The sequence below is a fragment of the Haliaeetus leucocephalus genome, unplaced genomic scaffold (assembly GCF_000737465.1).
Source record: "Haliaeetus leucocephalus isolate CR32 unplaced genomic scaffold, Haliaeetus_leucocephalus-4.0 Scaffold555, whole genome shotgun sequence".
Lineage (NCBI taxonomy): Eukaryota > Metazoa > Chordata > Aves > Accipitriformes > Accipitridae > Haliaeetus > Haliaeetus leucocephalus.
In genome coordinates, this window is record NW_010972991.1 from 13,876,143 (window position 1) to 13,897,019 (window position 20,877).

A 20,877-nucleotide genomic window follows, 5' to 3' on the forward strand; every position below is an offset into this window, starting at 1 on the left:
ACGTGGATTGTTATTAAAGCTTACTCACAGACCTTCTCCTTATCTCCCATCCAGATACTTCAGAGGCATGTACTAGGAACAGATTTGCTTGCTGTACTGCTGTTTTGTATGGCCACAGTCTGTGCAGACTTCCTAGTCCAGCCAGAACACTTGTGTGGAAAACCTGCACGAACGTACATATTGTTGCCTTCTAAAATGTATTTTAAAATTTAACATTTCTCAAGGACTTCTTTCATATCTGAAAATTGCTGTCAAATCAGTTGACTTGTTCAAGATTTTAAGCAACATGACGAGCGTACTAAACGTTTTTTAAAAACTCTTCTCTGTGACTAAGGCCATTAAAGGTAATTCTTGCTCAATTACTTATCTTTTAAGCAAAACTTGTGTCAGAACCTACTACAACTTCATTAAAAATTCTATTTTTCTAGGCAGGCATGATCTAGTCAAATAGCGCCCCTCCCCTCCCCCTTCTTTTACAACTTCACTGTTCCCTGTATGCACAGCAAACAAGTCTCAGGCACAGAATTTGCTGTCTTCACTCATCTGTCACAAGGAACAACCCATGAATTCAGGGATAATAGCATCCACACAGCAGAAGATGGAGAAGGCATCCACTGAAGCTCTGAGCTGGACATAAGAATGACACAGACTCCCCTCCTGCCGTACACCTTTCCTTCTAACAGACATTAAACTTTTCTTCTTCATTAAAGCACTGTTGTCTTCTACGGCCTAATTACCATGCACACTTTACCAGGGGAATTCCAGTGTAAATACATACAGTAAGTGTACAAAAAAATGGAATTTGAGAAATGCTGTTAACTGAACTGAGAATTTTCACACTAGCTTTATTAACAGGAAGACACTTTTTTTCCCCCCTCAATTACACTACCTATGCAACAAGAATAAGGTATGAGGATTTTTTTTTTTCCTAACTGTAGGAAGTAAAAGAATTTCTGCTAGAAATACAAATTTACCAATACAAGTAAGTGATTAAATCGCTCCCCTACATTCACAACATCAGCCTTCATAAGAAAGGAGCAGCATGCACCGCTGTTGTGCAGTGATGCCACTGCTGGTAGCCACTGCAACATTGCATGTAAATGGGCATGGTAGCACAGGAACCTGCAAGTGACACAGTGACAAGAAATCCACTTTAGTGTTCAGCTGTAACATGTGCTCTACCATAGCATACTCTACCAGGAGTACATTTAGAGCTGCAGGTCATCCATAACAAGTCATTTTCTTCTCCACAGGTCAATACGATCTCTCATGGAAAACTCTTGAGTATTTATAAATACTTTTATAAAAAGGCAAAAGCAGACATTCTTTACCAGGCGGGAAGCAAAGGGTTCTTTAAAACTGTTTAATTACATATTTCAGGTAAGCACAGACAATACAGTAGATTTCCCACCACTGAATATTTACACTCTTTTCTTTAGGCTTGAGCTGTTCATGACGACAGTCTTTCAATCAACAACCTTGCTCAATCACTTTTGCTGCAAAGAAGGGTGCTGGAATAGAACTATTGCAGGAAATATCATTCCGTCAAGGCATGATTTTCTGTGGGGTTTTTCTCCTTTAAGAACTACCTACTAGTAGTTCAAGATAATTTGGGAGAATCCTGGCTTCCAAGATGACCTGAAGAATGCACTGAAACCAAGCAGTGTGTTGAAGTCCTAGAAATACTTAAATCAATACCAATATGTATGTTGTAGAGCTGCAATTCTTTTTCACTGGCACTGCCATTGATGCCTGGTTTCTGTTAGGACAGTTTTACACCAATTTTGTTTTGTTCCTTTTTCATTAGCCTTTGGGCCTCTTTCTCCATTTTCTTTCGTTGTTGTTCTGCTGCTCTTTTTTCCCTTTCTGCTATCTTCTGTTGTCTGTAATTAAAGAAAACATGAATTTCTAAATAACAGGAATCCAATTTTCAGCACAGTCATACCTTAAGTTCCTGTCAATAAATGCATTATTGTAACTAATAAAACCAGAGCTTCAGTCTACTGTAGTTAGGCTCAGAACAGTTATTCTTTTATTGTGCTGAAGTCCTTATTTCAGATCAATCTCGTCTTAGGCAGTATTATTTGTTCAATTATTTTACAATCTAAAAGCCACTCAATTCTCAAAAATTCAGAGTAAGTGAATCAGTGAGAATGTACGACAGTTAAAAGGCCTAGAGCTATTTAGGAAAAAGAAGAAAAAAAAAAAAATCTATCTAATGCTTTGAGTAGCAAGATTATCTATCTTTCCAAATTCAGACCAAAACAGTTCAACTTGTCTAGAACACTGACTTGTGTCCTCCCTTTCGCTCAGCAGAGGCATCAGTAGTTACTCTCTTTGTAATACAAGTACTACAAACGTTTTCCTCATGATCAGATGAGGTAACTTCTAATACTCCCTTTCACATGTTCAGGACCTGTGTTGTACTCTATTGTTCAGTACAAATATAACCAATAGCCTTTAAGGAAATAAAAAAAAATAATTCAAAAGTCTTGAGTTGTGTATCCTTTTAGCATTATTTCTTATCATTGCTATAAACCCCCAGACATCACTATCTGCTAGCTCAAAGAATGTGTCTACTGTAGTTTCCGATTTCAACAAATACATAGCTGGCTAGAGCAAAGGAAAAAAAAAAAGACGACAAAAATCCACTCATTTTATTCCCGTACTTCAGCTAGAACACATCACTGAGTGCCGCAGGGACAACAACTGAATCCATACTCCACACTGCAGCTCTCTCCTGTACTGCCTAAGTAGTAATAGAATGGCGTAAGGAGGTCACTCCTGCTTTGGATTCAGCTTATTAGATATGAAAAAAATTGCTAAGTTGCTTGCAAGAGGACTTAAAAAATAAAAATGAAGCTTCATTAACTTGAAAAGGTGAAATTTAACACAGATTTAGTAAGAATAAAGAATTGCTTATTAAAACAGAATAAAGAATTCTAATCGACAAGGCAGTAAGGAGTTAGCTTTCAATGTATCTAAATTACCTGGGCACATCCACTTAACTGTGTAAAACATACAGAATTAAAAACTGCCATCACCTGAAGCAACCTTCTCTGGTAGATTCCAACTATGGACAAAGTGGGCACACAAAACTTAGAAATATTTGAGGTACAAAGTCTACATATTATCTTTGTATTGGACAGGAGAGGGACTGCACTTATTTGCCTTGACTGATTATTAATGGCTAGAAGTTTTTCTATACTCTGTTAAGCTGCTCTGCTGTCTGTCATGGAAGAATGAAATTAGTCATTCACATCAGAATCTACCTTCCTAAGTTAATGGAAGCCCAAAGGTTTTTTTGAGATCCTGCCCTGCTATTCTACATTCCACCAGAAAGCCAGACAGTTGACAGTGTTGTCAGTCTAGCATATGCAGAGTAATAATATTTGCCACTTTACAGTAGCAGATTTTCTTACATTTCCCACACCTCAGAACAGATGCAGAAGGGAAGAAACTATATGTACACCAGCCAGCATGTAGAGACAGTAGAGTTCCAAAAAGCCACAAGAGGTGTTAAGCAATACTGCTATACATTTGCAATTCTCAAGTGAGGAAAGTCATAGCAGATCATGTTTCTTCCCCCCCTCCGCCCAATAAAGTGCAGGACACAGAACTCCTCTGCATGGAAAAATGGTTTCCATGCCCTCTACTGGTTAAGTAATTTTATTAGACTTCAGTTATGCCCAGATGAGAAGATACCTTCGCATCACCTCAGACAGAGGCACTGAAGTCACCAAAAAACACAAACAAGCAGCTTACCACAAAGTGATTACCTTTCCACTGCTCTTTTACTTGGTCATTATTCAAAACATTGATCCCTATTCCAAACTTCCTGCATGTTTGCAACATAAAGTTACTACCTTTCAGGCTCAGAAAGGTTTCATCTCTCAATAAAGGAAGAGCCTATGATGAACTGCAGCCATATCTGACTCACTTTTTCTGGGTTCCAAAGCAAGGAGTTCAGCACTTTGGATGGAATGATGTAAGTTGTTTAAACCAGGAAAGTATTAATTCCTAATGTCAACCTTACTTTGTGTTCCTAACACAAGTTATGTCCAAAAAAACCTAAACTTCCCTCATTGGTTAGCAAAACACAAACTATAATCAGAACACTGTTAGCAGACATTCTTATTCCAGTATGGGTTTAGTTACTGTATACCTTCTGAATAACTGTAATAAGAATGATTTCATAACATTTGGTCTTTTACTTCAACACAACTAAAAATGCACCAGCATTTATCTTAACTGTTCCCACTGGGAAAAAAAAAACCTCACTAGTATTAGAAAGTCTAAAGATGCAGAAAAGTATCGACAATTTGCAGAAGAAACCAAGTTCTAATTAACTTCAATTAGCTGAAAATCCAGTTTATCATCCACTATGCTGATTCATCACTGACTAGAAATTTTCCTCACATGCCAGCCCAGAACTTCTTGGGGAGTGAAAAAAAAAAAAAAACAAAAAAAAAACCACCCAAGCCAGACTACAGGAACTTTTCAGGCACTAGTAGCCTACTCCTCAGCACTGCTTTTCAGCATGCTTTGATTCCAGGAAGCATTTGGCTTACTATACATGCTTATTTCAACTGTTACGTATACACATTAAGTCACCAGATAGGCTACAGGACACAGTCTTCTCTGCTATTTAGCAGGCCACAGCCCATTTTTGCATGATTGATCAGCACTCCATCACTACACAAATGTTATTCCCACCTAAGATACTTCTGAATACTGAGGACCAACAGGTACCCAGACACAGATAACTAAGGGAGATCCTTACTTTTTCTGCACACCCATTTAATTCTCAATAAGCACTGCTGGAATACAGTCAGCATTAACACTCTGGAGGGTGAGGGGGACTTTGTCCCCCATTTAGCTGTCTGAAAACTTCAGATCATTTTGTAGACCAATATGCAGTCTTCTAGCATTAAGAAGAGACTCCAGATCACTTCCTTACTAGCCTGTTGAAAACAGAGCCAGGCCTGTCAAGTACTATACTTAAGTTTTATGTTAAATGTCAGATGTTAATTACACCACAGATGTGCTGCAAGAGAAACTGTAAACCCAAAAGGTATTTCCTATCAATCTTGCTGAAAATCATCCAGCACTTTCCTCAATTACAGAGAAATATTGTAATTTGGTAAGTCATGAATAAAACAAAGGTTACAGAATTAGAATTGGTCGAATTTATTATCTATCACTAATGCATCAAAAGTGTGCTGGTGACTTCCCTCTTCTTATTCTACTGGTTGAAAAAAGTGTATTTTCCCAAATACTACAATAAAAATAGTTGAATAGAATCCTCTTTTTAAAAAATACCTTTTTTTCCTTTAAAGATTCACCATTCTAGAATGATTTTTTAATATATCATGTCCTTACTTCATATTATCACCACTGTCCCACTGAAGCCATGTATTTGTGATTTTGTAGGTGGAATGAGAGCAGTTTAGGAAGCTGGAGCCATCTACGGCAGGTTATCTGATGATGTAGGAAGCAATTCAAGTTTGATAAAACCTTGAACTGAAACCGGTTAACAGAAGTCACTGCCAATTCAAATCATTGCATGTGATTAATTTAAACTCAGTCTGCATCTCTTTACCCTTCATACTCCTTCCGCATATTCTTAAAAGGAAGAAAAAAGAACACAGATGGAACAGATGAAGTAGTCACGCTAGCTTCGTGCAAGACACTGATTTTACATTCAAGCCTTACCAGCTAGTTTAGTTAAGTTAGCTAGAAAAGCATACCTCCTACAGCAATTCCAAGAACATACTCACCTTCTATCCTGAACTGTTGTTTACTTTACAGCACATGGTGATGATCCTTTTCATAAGGACATCCAGCGGTATTTTACTTAAGCTGAAACATGTTATTTGTACATAATAAATTGTTGGGCTTGGGGGATGTTATTTTTTTGGGGGGTTGGGGAGGTGGGAAGTGTGTGTGTATGGTACTGTGCTGTTCCAATGTTCCAGTGGTTGTCAGATTTCTCCTGCTATCTCATGTACTAAATTGATTAGATCCAAAATGTGTTCTGCCAAGTACCAGTTACACAGAGATTAGATGCATAAAAATAATTTGTCTTAAGAATTAACAATTCTTAGCACTTATCAGAAAGGTGTTACAACAAAGAAACCTATATTTGATTCTTTTACATGTAAAAGGTTTACATGGTGTTACATTATTTTCAGTTACCTAAGAACTTCTTCTGCTTGCCAGGCAGCATCTTCCTCTTCTTCCCAGGCATTAGTATTTTCTTGCCAAGTATCCAAGTCTCCCAGTTCAGGCTGAAACAAAAGAAGAGAAGCTCTAAGCACATGGAAAAATTAGATAAAACGCTTATTTTTAACCTTGATGCTTCAGACTTCCAGAAATATTTGAGATATGACAGTACTTCTCAGCTTATTGTCTATGAGTTTTCCTCTGTTCTAATACTGACTTTTTCCAGTTAATTGTTGGAGGGTTTTTTTGATTCTATTTGCGGGTAACAAAGGAAGGAAGGAAGTACTGGAGTACATTTTTAGGAAGAAGGTAAGTTGAGCAGATGAAATGAGCAGATACTGTAAAAGATTTCTGGAAGTTGCATGGACAAACCAACGTGTATATCCACATGTTTGGGTGTCCAATATCACTTGAGTGCTGCTTTTACTCACTAGAAGGCCTTTCCTGAATTAATTTAATTATGGACAGCCTAAGGAAGTGGTACAACCATTCTGTACTGCTTTCTGCCTAGACCTTTTTGTGCACTATGTTAATAAAAGCAGAAGCACTGTTAACGAAGTCAAAGGGGAAGCGAGGGAGACCACCTCCCTCTGAATAGCCAGCCTGTTAGGTAACTAGACTATTTTTTCAAAGGATAAAGAGCAAAAATTAGGAGAGCAAAGGTAACCCAGAGGCTTTAAAAAAAAAAAAAAGTATAGTCCATTGCTTTAGAAGATTTGCAAGTATAAAAGTGTTTGGAAGCTTCTTACCTTTTTATCACTGATCTGTTAAGTTTCTCAGTAAAATAAATTAGTTAAAATTAGATTAACTACTTCATTGCTTTGAACCAAATACTCGATTTTAAAACAATTTACGTTATTCCACAGCTATTCCTCTTGCTCCCACAACACAGACCTTAGGCAGACTATTCCTTCTCCTACAGAACAGTCATTTAACTGTCAAATAAGATCAACACTTAGAGCATACTCACAGACTGGTGAATAAAAGGAATATCTTGTGTAGCTGCTAATCTGCTAGAGAATCCTGTGTTTCCCTCTGGAATCCCAAAATTTAGAGGCTCTCGTTTTTTAATAACTATCTGAAAATATTCAAAAAAAGGAACAAAAAGTGGTAAGTCAAAGCACTGCACAGATTCCTTGGTGATCATATAACTCTGTGCCTGTGAAGGTACAGCTACAGAACACCGCACAGGTTCTGGAAGCTGTACAGCCAAATGAACTGGTAAGTGAGAGAAACTAAATGCAAAAGACACAAGAACTCCCTCTTCCCCCCACTAGCTTTTTCTTAAGTCACATGGAAACCTACGACTGTATCAAGACAGAGAAAGGGCACAAAAAATTACTGATCAAATACCCATATCTCCCAGTACTTATATAAGCTACCAATTACATTACATATTCCTTGGAGAAATCCTGCTTCCATGGTAAGTCACTGTAAGATACTACTCTTGAGGACAGTGCTGTCTGCACAGATACACTGCTTTGGAACATAACCTCTCTTAGCTACTTCAATAGCGTATCTGTGCAGACAATTTAAGTTTCAACAGTTGCAATGTAATTCACTATCACATCAACTGGTAAAGCTCTGTACTGATCTGGCTGAAAAACATGCACTAATGCTTCTCCTAAAAGTCTAATTAGCAAATTTAACATGGTTGCTAAGATCATGTATCCCTTACTTGTTTTGACCTCAAGATACAAACTTATTACTTCATTTACCCTACTTTTAAGTCTCTGCTGCTTCCAAAAGAGGTAGATTCACAGTTCCACTGCCTGTACAAATGCTAGTACCAATGAAGAAAGCAAACAGGACTAGACCATCTTATTTAGCAATGACAGGCTCTGTTATTTGACTGAAGTTCCATTTCCAGACATTGTAGATATGAGGGGTAACATGAGTAGATTCCACCTCAGATCTTGGGGTTTATATTGAGTCCCAATTCGGTGGAAATAAAAACACAAATTCATATTTAAGGGTGGTAACAAGGCCAAGCTAGCAGAAATGTTCTTTACGGTGCCTGCACTCATCCCTCGAGATACATTTAAACTAAACCCAGTATACAGTATTCAAATAGCATGGACTTCTCTTGAGTTTTGTCCTAAGCCTGAAGTTCATTCCATTAGGCAAAAAATGTCATTAGATACAAAGGAGAAATCTACCTCTCCTCAGTCCTCCTTTGCCCCAGATTTTGGGAGATCAAAATCCTTAGAAGAATTTAGTTCACAGAATACTGCAGATCCTGGATGTATAGAAAGCTGACCCCAGTAACATCTCCAGTTCACAGGACCACAGGAAGATTCAGGTTGGAAGGGGCCTTGGGAGGTCTGTAATCCAGCCTCCTCCTCAAACCACTGTCAGCTCTGAGGCTGATGAAGGCACTCAGGGCTTATCCACTTGGGTCTTAAAAACTTCCAGAGATGAAGACTGCACAACCTCTCTGGTAACCTGTTCCAGTACTTGACTGCCTTTGTTGTGAAAAAGGTTTTCCAATTGACTCAAAGCCCTGTAAATACCCAGCTGGAAGATTTCCACATAGAAACAAAACTTGCAATTACCAGAAGTTTAATCAGCATTTATTTACGGTGTTGATGCTCTTGTGGATACGCTCTTCTGTCTTGTCTCCATAATAAAAATGGATATTTGAAGAGTGAGCCATTTTGAAATATCAGCTCCCTAATTCCAGCCTCCCCAATATAACTTGGTGAAACAAGTAACCATTGTTTTCTGAAACAGCAGTGCTGCTACCTCAAACTTCATCAGAGCAGGACATGGAATGTCTCCATTCAAATAACGGAATGGTATGAGCACAGATATCTTAGTGCAGTAGTTCCATTTTCAGAATTAAAGTGACTTGAGGGTTCTCACATTATACTTCCCAGAGACTTCATACTATGAAATTACTAGTAAGTTTCCAGTAACATTAAGACTAAAGATGTAAACATGAACTAGCATCACATTTGTTAGGACTTCAAAGAGTCAGTATTTTTAATAGGACATATTAGACTACACATCAGCACCTATTCTCATTTCAACAGAACAGCTTAATTTTACCAGCAGCACCTTCTATAAGTTGGCAGTTTACTTATAGCCTATTTTAAAGCAAGGAAAACTCTCCCTAAGTATAGTTGAAAGTGCAATGCTTACTTTTTGAGTTTTTCTTATAGTTGGTGTCATATCTTTGAAATAATCAGGTTCCATTTGTTCCAAAGGATTTTGCTGAGCAGCCACATTACCATTGCCACCTTCAATCTTCACACTGGTGGGTGCATCTTCATCCCATGAAGACCAGTCTTCTACTTCAGGCTAAATAGAAATACATGGTACAAGTTAATATCATCTGCAAGTAAAAACTTGACTTTTTATACCTTGCTAAGATATATACTTAATATTATATAGCATACATAATAATATTATATCTTTCTAAGATATATACCAATCTTATTGCAGGACTGATGTAATCACTCTGTTAAGTGATTATCTATTAAGTCACCTACCACTTAAGCAATTACCTGTTTAGGAACAGATGAATAATCCACTGTGGTTGGCAAAGTTATTTGGTCTCCACTTAACTTTCGCCCTCTTCCAGACCTGAAAGAAAAATGTAGGATTCCTCCAAGCTCTGAAAACATGAGCACTAAGTTTAAAAAAAACAAAAAGGAAGTCTGAGAACAGCACTACTGAAAATAGTCACGGCTAAAACATTAAGTGCTTAAACTACCTTAGTATTAACTACTGCCAGTAAAAGTCTACTAAACAAAGGAATTTCATCATGAATTTAAAGCAGTGTTCACAAGAATTTCAAAGTACAATTTACTTTTCAAACTGCAGTGGAGAAATAGAGGAGAAGCAAGTTTAAGAAATATGAAAATGGACAAATGAACTCAGTTATTTGCATACAATAGGTTATAATTTTTAGATTGTCAGTGTTTAAGAAGCAAACACTATCAATCTACATTTGTTCAAAGATAACCACTTCTACTGTAAACTGAGAAATCTTTCTACTTGTCTTAGATATTAAGCTGTGTCTAACAAATCACCTTCTGAGCTGCTTTATTTGAAAGCCCGTCTAAAGCATTTTTTCCTTCAGAATCTAAACAGAAGTAGTACACGACTATACAAGTCAACAGCTTCTGTTCAATACATGTTTCTACTTACTTAAAGAATACTGTTTCAAAGCATTTCAACAACTATATCAAATAATTTCAATTGAAAACAAACACTAATGCATTGCAAATAAACTACCTAGATATTTACTTAATGACAGCATTCAAAGATCACAATAATAATTAAAATATTCTTAGCCTTACAACACAAGAGAATGAAATTCAGGCTCACACTCATGTTCTCCCCAAGGAGCGTAAGCTCCTACAGCAAGACAGTCATGTAATTGACCTTATGCAGCTTGGAAAAGTTAAGTTTCATTTATTAGTACTGATGAGAATAAAACTGGGAAACTAAAATTTGGAGTTCGTATCCATTAGTTTTACTATTATAGAACATTTTACCATCAACTCATAATAGCCAAATTGTTTGTAATACCACCTCCGCTGCATGCTGGTGAGTGATTAGATACATTTTTCCTGCTTTAAGCCAAATAGATTCTTCCTTAGGAAAGATCAGGTGCTATCATCAGATTTTCAAGCTTTATATAATTAACTCTAGCCCCTTTAGAAACTGTTCCTTTAAGCTGAAAAGCAACACAGTTTAAGGGTAAAGGAAGGTGAAAACACTGTTCCCTCAAATACAGCCTGGTTCTGGCTGACTAGATTTAGTTGATGTCTCTGAAGTAAACCCAAGCTTGGAAACATCCTCCTTCAGACCTGTACAACATACACATCTTTAATACTATTCTAAGCCATCACTTCTGCAATTGTATATATTTCCCTATTCATATGGTCTAGAAGACTCCAAAAAGTGGCTTATAACAAACATTCATCTAGCCAAAATGATTACACTGATAAGGGTGAAGGTGGGAGGAAACAGCTAGTGTCATACAACATGGGAAAGAATATGCTACACAGGACAGCACTGAGGAAGGCTACGTATCTCCACTTCCTTTTTTATAAAGGCAACAAGATGCTTATACAAAGAGTTGCTTCACAACCATCATTAGACAGATATTGATCACTGCTCTGAATGCCAAATGCCTCAAGAATTCTTGGCTTTGTTTCTCCTTACTAATTAGCAGCATCCAGATTTCTCAGCTGGAGATAACTAGAGATTTTAAGCAGAATGAAGTTTCATCTCTTTTTATACTTACACCTTTTATTTCCTGGAAACAGTGGATTCAGGCAAGCTGTTAGTTAAAACTTTTTTTGATAAACAAAGAGAGGACTAGCACCATATGTAGGCTTTACGCCAACTAGAAAGATGCATGATCTCTACAGGCACTTGTTTAAATGAAAAACTAATGTAAACTATATAATCTAAATAAGTACTAGCTCGGATCCACTGAATTAAAATGCACATTTAATTAAATCACATTTGCTGGTTATCAGGCATACTCATATGCAGGGGTGCATTACAGGAGAACAAAATTTATCAAGCTATGCTTTGCAGCTGACATTAAAAAAGAAAAACACCTGTAGTTAACGGACTGAACTAATTTGATCCACTGACTTGCTTATGTGAAAGATTTTACATTTTCATTCTTTCAAATAATTGTTATTCACAAAAGAAAAGTTCTCCTAGTTTTTACTCCCAAGCAGTTCCTCAGCTGTTCATTCAAGGATTTAATTCATTCAAAAGTTGAAGAACAGAGGAAAATACTGTCATTACACCTACTAAACAATTATCTGCTTATAAAAGCTATCTTAACACTTACAGAGATGAAGTGTCCACATAATATAGAAGCTATCATCGACCCAGTGTTTTGACTTCTTTTAGAACTTGAACAGCAAGTACTCTTAATTTAATTTGGAATTCAAATCGCAGAACTAAGGTTGACATCTATACTGTTGTATGCAGCATTATATCTTTTTAAAGCTTCACTAGATCTGTAGTGAATTTACCAACGAGCTGAGAGCTTCCTCTTATGCTTGGAATAAGGTGAACAGGAAATAAACAGTTATTTTGTGTCTACCACATATTCTGTATATGCTTTAAATTGACTACTACTTTGCCAGTGATCATACACATCTGCCAAGAGTGGCAAGAAGCAACAGTAGTTCACATGACAGCACAGTGCCACAAAGATCTACCTCAGGTACTCCGCTACTGTACTACTGAACTCTACTATTATACAACTGTAACTCTTCAGGGGTTTTGGAATGCTTCTAGGTACTACACTGCTGTGTTCATGGGTCTACAACTCAAAAGAACATTACATATGACCTACAAGAGTAAGCAAAAAAATAAGTCATGTTCATTAAAAAAAAAAAAAGGCAGTTCCCTTGAACTTCAATCACTGTCCTCCAAACTTCTGAAAGAATCTTCAATAGGCAGAAGAATCTGAAGTCTCAGGCAACTGTTTCTTGACAAAGCAGGATGAGAATCACTTACATTTATAATGAAAGCCTACTGACTGATGACTGGGTGGATGCTGCCATTAACTGAATCTCTTAAAAAACAAAACATCACTTGCCAAATACTGCTAGAAAATGCAGAGAACAATTTTTCTTAGTGTGACACAGAATAGTTTTAAAAGGCAATTTTAAAACCCTGTCAGAGCTGTTTAGAAAATACTCCTCATTAGAGCTATCATACCACAAAATACACTCACAACTGCACTACATAGACTTTTGAATGCGGAAGGAATATGCAGATTAAAGAATAAATTTGACTTAGTTTTTTTCTGTCTTGATTGTTTTGCAATTAGTAAAGTCAGAACTGGGAAAAGTGGTGGATGGGTGCTGAGAGTAGGAAAGAAGTGCAAGAACCTGTAATTAAAAAAGAAAAGGTAACCAAATTTAAAAAAAGACATGTTTACCTGCATATTAACTTTTTAATGAAAGAAAGCACTGCTGCCAGGCAAGTACAGATTTTAAAGAGTCGAAACTGTGTTATGGCCATGGTGAGAAACCCTTCCTGCAAAAGAAAAAAAGTTAGATGTAGAGGATTATACATATTTACATAGCTCTTAAGTCAATTTCCTTGCTGATAAGCAAGGAGCAGTCAGTGAAACTATATTAATGCAAGAAAAGAGAGGAGGTACCTGGAGCAAAGATGCTACCTGCCTACTATCAGGACATTTCACTGATGTAAATAAGACAAGTACCCAATGTTTATGGCCTTTAAAGAAACAGCACAGAATCATAGGTAAAGTCACAGTTAAAGATACTTTTAAAGGGAAAGTGCAGGCAACCAGTTGCAGTGACTGTACAGCTGATCTGTTTTAGACACTAACAATGGCACTGAACACTAGCAATGCAAGGAGAACATAATAATCATCAGTAAGAAGCTCACATCTGCTTGAGCAAGTCTTACACATTCAAATTATAAATTTAGTCATCAAGTCAAAACCCAAAATTGGTCATTTAAGTTTAGTTTCCATTTTGATGGAAATGTATGATGAGAAAGAACATTGGTTATTTTGGAACCAGTGTCACTGAAAAATCATCAGCAAAGAAAGACTCTGTTCATCCTGTGTACACTATAGCACCAGTTAACCCCCAGATCTATCAAAACTCCTATGCCAGACTGGGTCATGCTAGCAAACTCAGCCAAGAAAAAATTCATCTTTGGCTGAAGCCACTTATGTTGGCAGCTACTTTTCGGTGTCAGTTTGATAACCTAGAGAATTTATACTCGGTATATCATATTATTCCAACAGATCCCCTCAAATAGGTACAGACCGAGTCAGAATAATCTGCTGTAATTCAAGGATCCCTTTTCTCTCTTCTACAGGTGAACATTTCAGAGTAAAGAATAAGAGGTTAGGCTTCAGAAATAGCTTTTCATTATATACATCTACACCTCTAACAACATTTTCTGTTGCAAGTTTAACATACCTTCTGGTGAGAAGAGAAGGCAGCCCTGTGACATTTTCCTCAGGCCATGAGTATTCCATGGAAGGACAGCTTGATTTCAAATATGCTATGGCATTTAAATCACTTTTTATATTCCAGGCTTTAAATTAGGAAGAGTCAGGAAGGTGGATCATTAGGTAGGCTGCTCCAATACTGCCCTGAGGATTTTATTAAAAAGTACATAATGGGATTTGTGAGCTTCATGGAGCTTAGATTTATTTTTTACTGGTGCTCATTTGCTAGATAATATAACTAGTATTAAACACTGTAATATAGTACTGGAAATATTGCTTCACATACAGTCCAGATCAGGAATTTCTACTACTGAAAAGTCATACAGGGTCCTATTAAATAAACAGGCCCTTCTACCGTAAAATGGAAGGCTTAAGTCAATAAATACACACCAAATTACAGACCGCACTACCAAACTGTAGCTCAGGAGAAAGGCCTCACAGGACACATTTCACCTCTACTTCAACACCAGCATTGTCTTAATCTTATTTCATGGGATACTTAAAAATGTAGAGAACCTTGTGGTTCTCTGTGTGGGTAATACCCACAACAGTAAGTATTAAATGGGCTCTTCATCTAACAGGAATAGGAAAAAGTCAACTTCCCACAAAGAAGCAAGAACAGCAGACACAGTCCAACACATTTATCTTTTAGTTTTAAAGACAGGACTATAATTCCATATTGTGCTTAAGCACTTCCTTACCTTCTGGAATAAGCAGTTTTGACAATATCTAGGTGACAGAAGAATGCATCAGCCATGAATTTGAAGGATTCAGAAATAGTGGAAGTTAGTGAAAAAATGGTGGATAGTAACGAGATGGACAGTTCTCTATTCTAAAGATAGAAATTATTGCAAACTAACGCTGAATTGGTGAAAGAAATTGTTACTTTTAGAAGAGGCAGCTAGAAGCCATCTACCCTGGATTTGAGGTATGAAGAGCAGGTGACCTGCTGAAATGAGAATAAAGGCTATGTCTTTTTTGAAAGGAAGCTTGTTTAGCAGCTCACTCCCCTCTTCTCTATCAGAATTCACTCTTCTATCAGCTTCGCAGGCAGGAGGCAAGGAGTAGAAAAGTACTCAATGTTAGAAAGAATAAAGCTGTCTTCCCCTGTTTAGCCTACCTAACTGCCACAGTGGACACTCCAGACAGATCCTAAATTAAAAAACAAACTATTGATTGAAAAGGTTGTTTTAGTAAGCAACCATTACTCAAAAATCCCTGCAGACTCTATATTATTTGTGCCTAAGTTCAAAGGACTAGGTTGTTTACTACCTCAGTGCAAAACTAAAACCTAAACAATACTCAAGTGTGTCAGTTATATATATATACACGTACATATGCGTATATGGTTGTGTACATATACATATAAACCCCCAGTTTTTCAACTCATCTCTATTTTTTTATGTATCAGATTGTATACTGTATTGACTTGTCAATATAAAGTTAATCAACTGAAAAAGCAGAATGCACAAGATGTCTGGCTTGCAAGCTTGTGAAGTCCACTGCTGACAAGAGTTAGCCACCAGCAGTTAATCCATTTTTCCCAGGTCATTCCTATACATGAGTGACTACACATCCAATATCACACCAGTACGCCCATTTGGCAGGGTTCAATAGCCATCGTCATTCCCCATAACAATCAGATAACTCATCCCTCTCCACTTGCTATGTGTCAAGCAGAGATTTCAGATTTATGATGAGACACACAATCACATAACGTCTTTGTGTTAGAGCTGCATTTCAGTTCAACTGTGGCAGCACTAGGCCCTTCGAGACAGTAAGTACTGTTTTGCCCGCCTCTTCTCTGAGCTTTAATTGTAGTCATCCCAATAAAGTTAAGCTCTATACACTACAAATTGTAGCTGCACAACCAGTTTTGGCAACAGCGTGCCATCAGCTAGCCATATTAGCAATCATCCACTTTTAAAAGTACTTTCATCAGTGTATCTGGTTTTTATACTGCTAATTAAGAGACGAAGCAGTATATATGCATTAATTTTAGCAATATGCTAAAAGCCACTTAAACCAGAATCTTGAACCAATTATTGGCTCAAGATTAGGACAAGTCAAGCATTCTCCCCAGTGTCTGGAACAGCACTTGAAGCATCTGCATTGTTGCTGTAAGGACAGCACTACCCAAAAAGAAAAGTTAAAGGTTAGCTAAAGGTTTTGAGTTTTGTTTGGTGCCTTTGGAGGGTTTTTTTGTGTTTGTTTGGGTGTTGTTTTTTTTTTAAGTTAATTAATTAATTTTCTCAAAGGTAAATAATTTTATATTCTGAAGCAGTTGTATGAATACAAATGTACATGGAACCTTAATATTTCCTGAGTTCACTGCAAACTTAATTCACCTGATACCATTACACTGAACTTGTTAAGTGAAACAAAGTGTTCCTTCTTTTCTTCTCCATCCTTCTCAAACACTGGAAAGAAGCACAGCCATGTATCTTCCTTATCTCATAAATGGGAACAAATACTGAACTGTGTAATGCTAAATGGCAGGGCCACAACCTTCTTTCTTCCTTCTCTTAAGCTTTTCCTTGACAATCAATCACAAAAGGAACTACAATTATTTCAGGAGCCGACTATGATACAGGACGCCATGGAGACACAATACAAACTGGCAGTGCTCCAGCAAGAATCCTAGACCATTTCTTAACAGACAGAGGCAAAGGTGAAATACTGGACTAGAATTCAGATAATCTGATAAGAGTTGTCCATCAGCCTGATACACCCTTGTGCATATCACACCTCATGCCTCAGCTTCCCATTTGTAAAATGGGATGGAGCTTTCCTTTTCCCATTATTGAGACTGCTTCTTCTAATGCATTACACATTTATCAAACTTACTGTCAACTGAACTTTTAAGTTCCATTACAACAGATATAAATAAGCAAATAAATCAGGACATGAATCCCAATTAATTTAATTCTAGCAGTCAATGCAACAATTTTGTAAAAATTTAGCTGGAGTTTGACTTGTGTAGCTCATACTGCCTTCTATTGGTAAAAAAGCCACAGCAGTTGCTCACATGGAAGATGAGCACAGAAAGGATTAAAGCACGGCAGCAGCAAGATGTTAAACACATTACAGCCAAGTCAGAAGAATGAGGCAACTTACCCCCAAAAACATTTTATGGATCCATAAGGGAAATGTAGTGAAGGGAGAGAAAGTTCAGAAGTTTATCAAACTTAAATATTTTTACATTGCTTTCAGCTTGCAGCAGTGGCCTCATTAGAACTCCTGGCACCTCTGACTACACCAACAATAGCCAGCAAATTGTCCACGGCAGGCATAGCCCACCTGAGTTAGTCAACTATGGTGCAATAAGCAAGACTCTCACTGGCCATCACTGTACAATGGGCACATCATCTGTAGAAGCACTTCCTCTTTCATACCTAATTGCACACACAAACACCACTTAAACAGTATTTCAAAAGATAGAGCTGACTCTAAAATGAAGTCACTTTGTGGCACTAAAATTGCTTTAGAGACTTGTTTTCTCCTAGTGAACACATCTCCTACTGTCAGTGCGAAAAGATGTCAAAACAATCATAGAGCACCTATCCTGCTCTCCTCTGTTCCTCTACAATGCTGACTGATTTGTAGTGTGTAGTTTTCTTTAGATATCACCATCTTCAAAATGGAATTTCTGCCTTGAATTACCAGTGCTTTGTGAATTGATTATATTTTCTTTCACATGAGCTCATCTGTAACTCTGGAATGAACAAACTCTGGGAACAGTAACTTTAACTCATATTAAACACAGCTAGCTAAACAGCCAAAGGATGGCATCTGAATCAAGACTAAGAATAACTTGTCCGAAACTGAAAGGTTTCCAGCCAACTACATATTTACATAAGTAGCCACAAAAAAAGCCTCACCTTTCTAAAGCAAAATGAGAAGTCAATTTCCTAGTACAAAAGACTAACAAGACCTTGAGCGCTTGCATGTGTCAGCACCAAAACTCCACAAAAGCATCATTGAACCAGTATGTTTTCACTAGAACAGCTGTTAAAAACCTAGCAAGTACCACATGATTAGCTCAAAGTTTCAGTGGCAAGGATAGGACTCCTTAAAATTTCATTCTGTATGAAATTTTACAAAAGTAGAGTGGCCATATCAATCTGAAGATGTCTAAGTAGGTTTACAGGGAGAAGGAATCTTATGAAGATTAGCAGACAGAGCTAAAAAACCTGTTTATTTTCAAGCACGCAAACCCTCTTCCAAATCATGTACATTATAAGATATACAAGGACATTCTGTATTTTTAAAAAGGCAACATAATGATTCAGAAATGGCATTCAGTCAGGTACTGAAAGACACAAACAGCATCTCTGCACTTCAAAGACAGCAACCATGACTCTATAGCCTAATGAGGAGGTTCCACACCCCTCTTCCTGGTTGACTTCTGTGTTTGTTTTTTGTTTGTTTGGGGTTTTTTTAATCGCTTTATATAGAAACATAATATTGGGAACACTGAGGGAGAAGGAAAAAACTTACCAGGTCAATGTCTTTACCACCGAGTTTGATAAATGGACAGATTAAATGGCAGCATGACTGAACCCTGAAGCCACACTACTATGGCATTAGAGTGAGGAGCAGAATCCAAAAGGAAGATTAGGAGGCATGTCCTCTATCTAACTATAGGTAGGTGGTTGGTGCATGTCCATAGTAGGTACTGTAGTTTCAACACTAGTGCTCCAACTTTCAGTGCAAGCACCCTAACTAGGCAGTTGTGAGGTAGCTGGGAGAGAAGACTACTCTGCCTATGGTTTATGGGAGCAAGCTAAGTCATCCAAGATGCTCAAATCCAGGAAGATATTTCAAGACTATCAGGAGCTGTAGAAGATACCAGAATTCAAGAAGGAATGTTTGTGTCTCTGACTAAAGGCAGTAAAAATTGGTGCATGCTGGCGATTCCCAAGTTATTCCTAGACACCAAACACTTATATGACATACGGAGTTTCAACTTTTTTTTAAACATGCTACTCCTAGAGCCATGAAACTTCTATAGTAATACCTCTCCAGGAAATTGAATATAGTTCCAATCTTGTTAACGTGAACTCTTGAAGCTTGCTGTTCTGAATTAGAATAAGTTCTATTTTTCAAGGCAACAATAGTTAAAATAGAAAGCTTATATCCACTAACCAATCACAGTCATTCTTTGACCATCCTTATCCATATATATGCTACTGCCTTCTGAAAACCAGCATACAGAGAACATAAAGATTGAAGTCACACAATCCCATGATACTACACTGCAACTTTGTTCACATTTGCAGGAAGTCTTTGACATAATGCACTAATTCACATAACTCACTTCACAACACTGGAGAAGTTCTCAGACACATAATCAGAGTTCAAGAGACCCCAGTTCTGTTCCAATCCTTATTAGTCATCCTGGACTTAGGTTATCTGTAGCTACATGGAAAGCCAGAGGCGACAAATTAACACACCTTCATTGTTACTACCACAAAATCATCTTGCAACATGTGCTATCTTGACAAGCACCAGCTATTTACAATCAAGATACACTACAAGACATGCTGTGCAAGATGGCTTACAGATATCTGTACAGGGCACGTCTGTATTTCCAGAGTGTTCTGAAGGACTATAAAGCAGCAAGCTATATTATTTTTCATTAGATGTGCAACTGAGGCACTTACATTGTGAATTCATGACCGTGAAACAGTGCCCCACCATTCTACAGAACAGCCCAGGCTCAAGTGTTATCAGAGACAGCACCAAAGCCAGATGGTATAGCACTTAAGTTTTCTGCGACCTGTTAGAGATGGTTAAGTCTTTAAAAGCATACAAAGCAACTTCCACGTTAACTTTTACGCAACTTGTCAGTCAGCATGACCAAAGAAAGAGTGTGTAACCCTAAGCAGCGCGGTCCCATAAAGTCCTTAGAAAGACCAAAAAAGGCTTAAACCCCACCAGCTCTGACAGGATGTGCCCCCCCCCCCGCTCCTCCTCCTCCTCCACAGAGCACCAAACGTCCCAGTCCCCAAACGCTGCCTATCTACTCGCCAGTCGCTTTATGTTCTTCCCAGCCCGTGAGGTCTCCCCGCCACCCCCCCGCTCCCGAAGGGGCCCGGACCAGCCCGGCAGAGGCAGTCGGCAGCCGCGGGCCTCCCCCCCCCGGGGCCGGCCGGGCAGGGCTGCCGCTGGGCGACGGCCACACCGCCCCGGGGCCGGGGCGTCCCCGGCACAGAGGGGAAGGGGGCGGGGGCGTCACTGAGGGAGAACCGCGAGGGAGGGCCTGCCCCGCGGCGGGAAGGCGCCGAGGCCGGGCCCCCTGCCCAGCCGCGCCGCGCCGCGGCGAGGCGAGGCGGAAGCGGGCACCCGGCGGCGAAGAGAAGCGGCCCTCCCCGCTCACCTGCCCCGAGGGGGAAGGCTCTCCAGGGGGCGCGGGGCGCCAGGGGCCGAGGCGGCCGCTCCCGCAGCCTCCGCCCTCGCCGGCCGCCCCTCCTTCAAAGCCGGGCCGCGCGCTCCCGCTGTTGCTGCGCCGCCGCCGCCGCCTCCCGCGCCGCCATCTCGGCCTCCTGTCACCCGGGAGACGGGCCCGCCCCTTCCGGCCGCGCCTCTTCCCCTCGCCCCGCCAACCGCCGCTCGTGCCTCTGCCCGCGGCTCCCGCCCTGGGCCGTTGGGTCAACGGCCGCCGAGCC

General features: G+C 38.9%; 1 protein-coding gene across 2 annotated transcripts; it reads right to left on the minus strand.

The window, feature by feature from the left end:
* Window positions 1-1,348: 1,348 nt before the first annotated feature.
* Window positions 1,349-20,778, minus strand: EBAG9 (estrogen receptor binding site associated, antigen, 9). Of its 2 annotated transcripts, XM_010576984.1 has the most exons (8): window positions 20,589-20,663; window positions 14,175-14,350; window positions 13,154-13,251; window positions 9,735-9,813; window positions 9,370-9,528; window positions 7,196-7,303; window positions 6,199-6,290; window positions 1,349-1,883 (listed from the first exon to the last, which is right to left on the minus strand). In XM_010576984.1, the coding sequence occupies exons 3-8, from the start codon at window positions 13,234-13,236 to the stop codon at window positions 1,763-1,765; spliced, it is 642 nt and encodes a 213-aa protein (XP_010575286.1). In that variant the 5' UTR covers window positions 13,237-13,251; window positions 14,175-14,350; window positions 20,589-20,663; the 3' UTR covers window positions 1,349-1,762. The 2 variants fall into 2 exon arrangements, with proteins under 2 accessions (XP_010575286.1, XP_010575285.1); XM_010576983.1 differs by lacking the exon at window positions 14,175-14,350 and having other exon boundaries at window positions 1,350-1,883; window positions 20,589-20,778.
* Between the last annotated feature and the right edge of the window lie 99 nt (window positions 20,779-20,877).

Bases quoted from the DNA above. Each gene is read 5' to 3' on its own strand.
- EBAG9 (XM_010576984.1), bottom strand. From the start codon at position 13,236: ATGGCCATAACACAGTTTCGACTCTTTAAAATCTGTACTTGCCTGGCA. The intron at 9,814-13,153 runs GTAAACATGTCT...TTTTTCTTTCAG, and splicing joins ATTAAAAAGTTAATATGCAG to GTCTGGAAGAGGGCGAAAGT. The intron at 9,529-9,734 runs GTAATTGCTTAA...ATTTCTATTTAG, and splicing joins ATTCATCTGTTCCTAAACAG to CCTGAAGTAGAAGACTGGTC.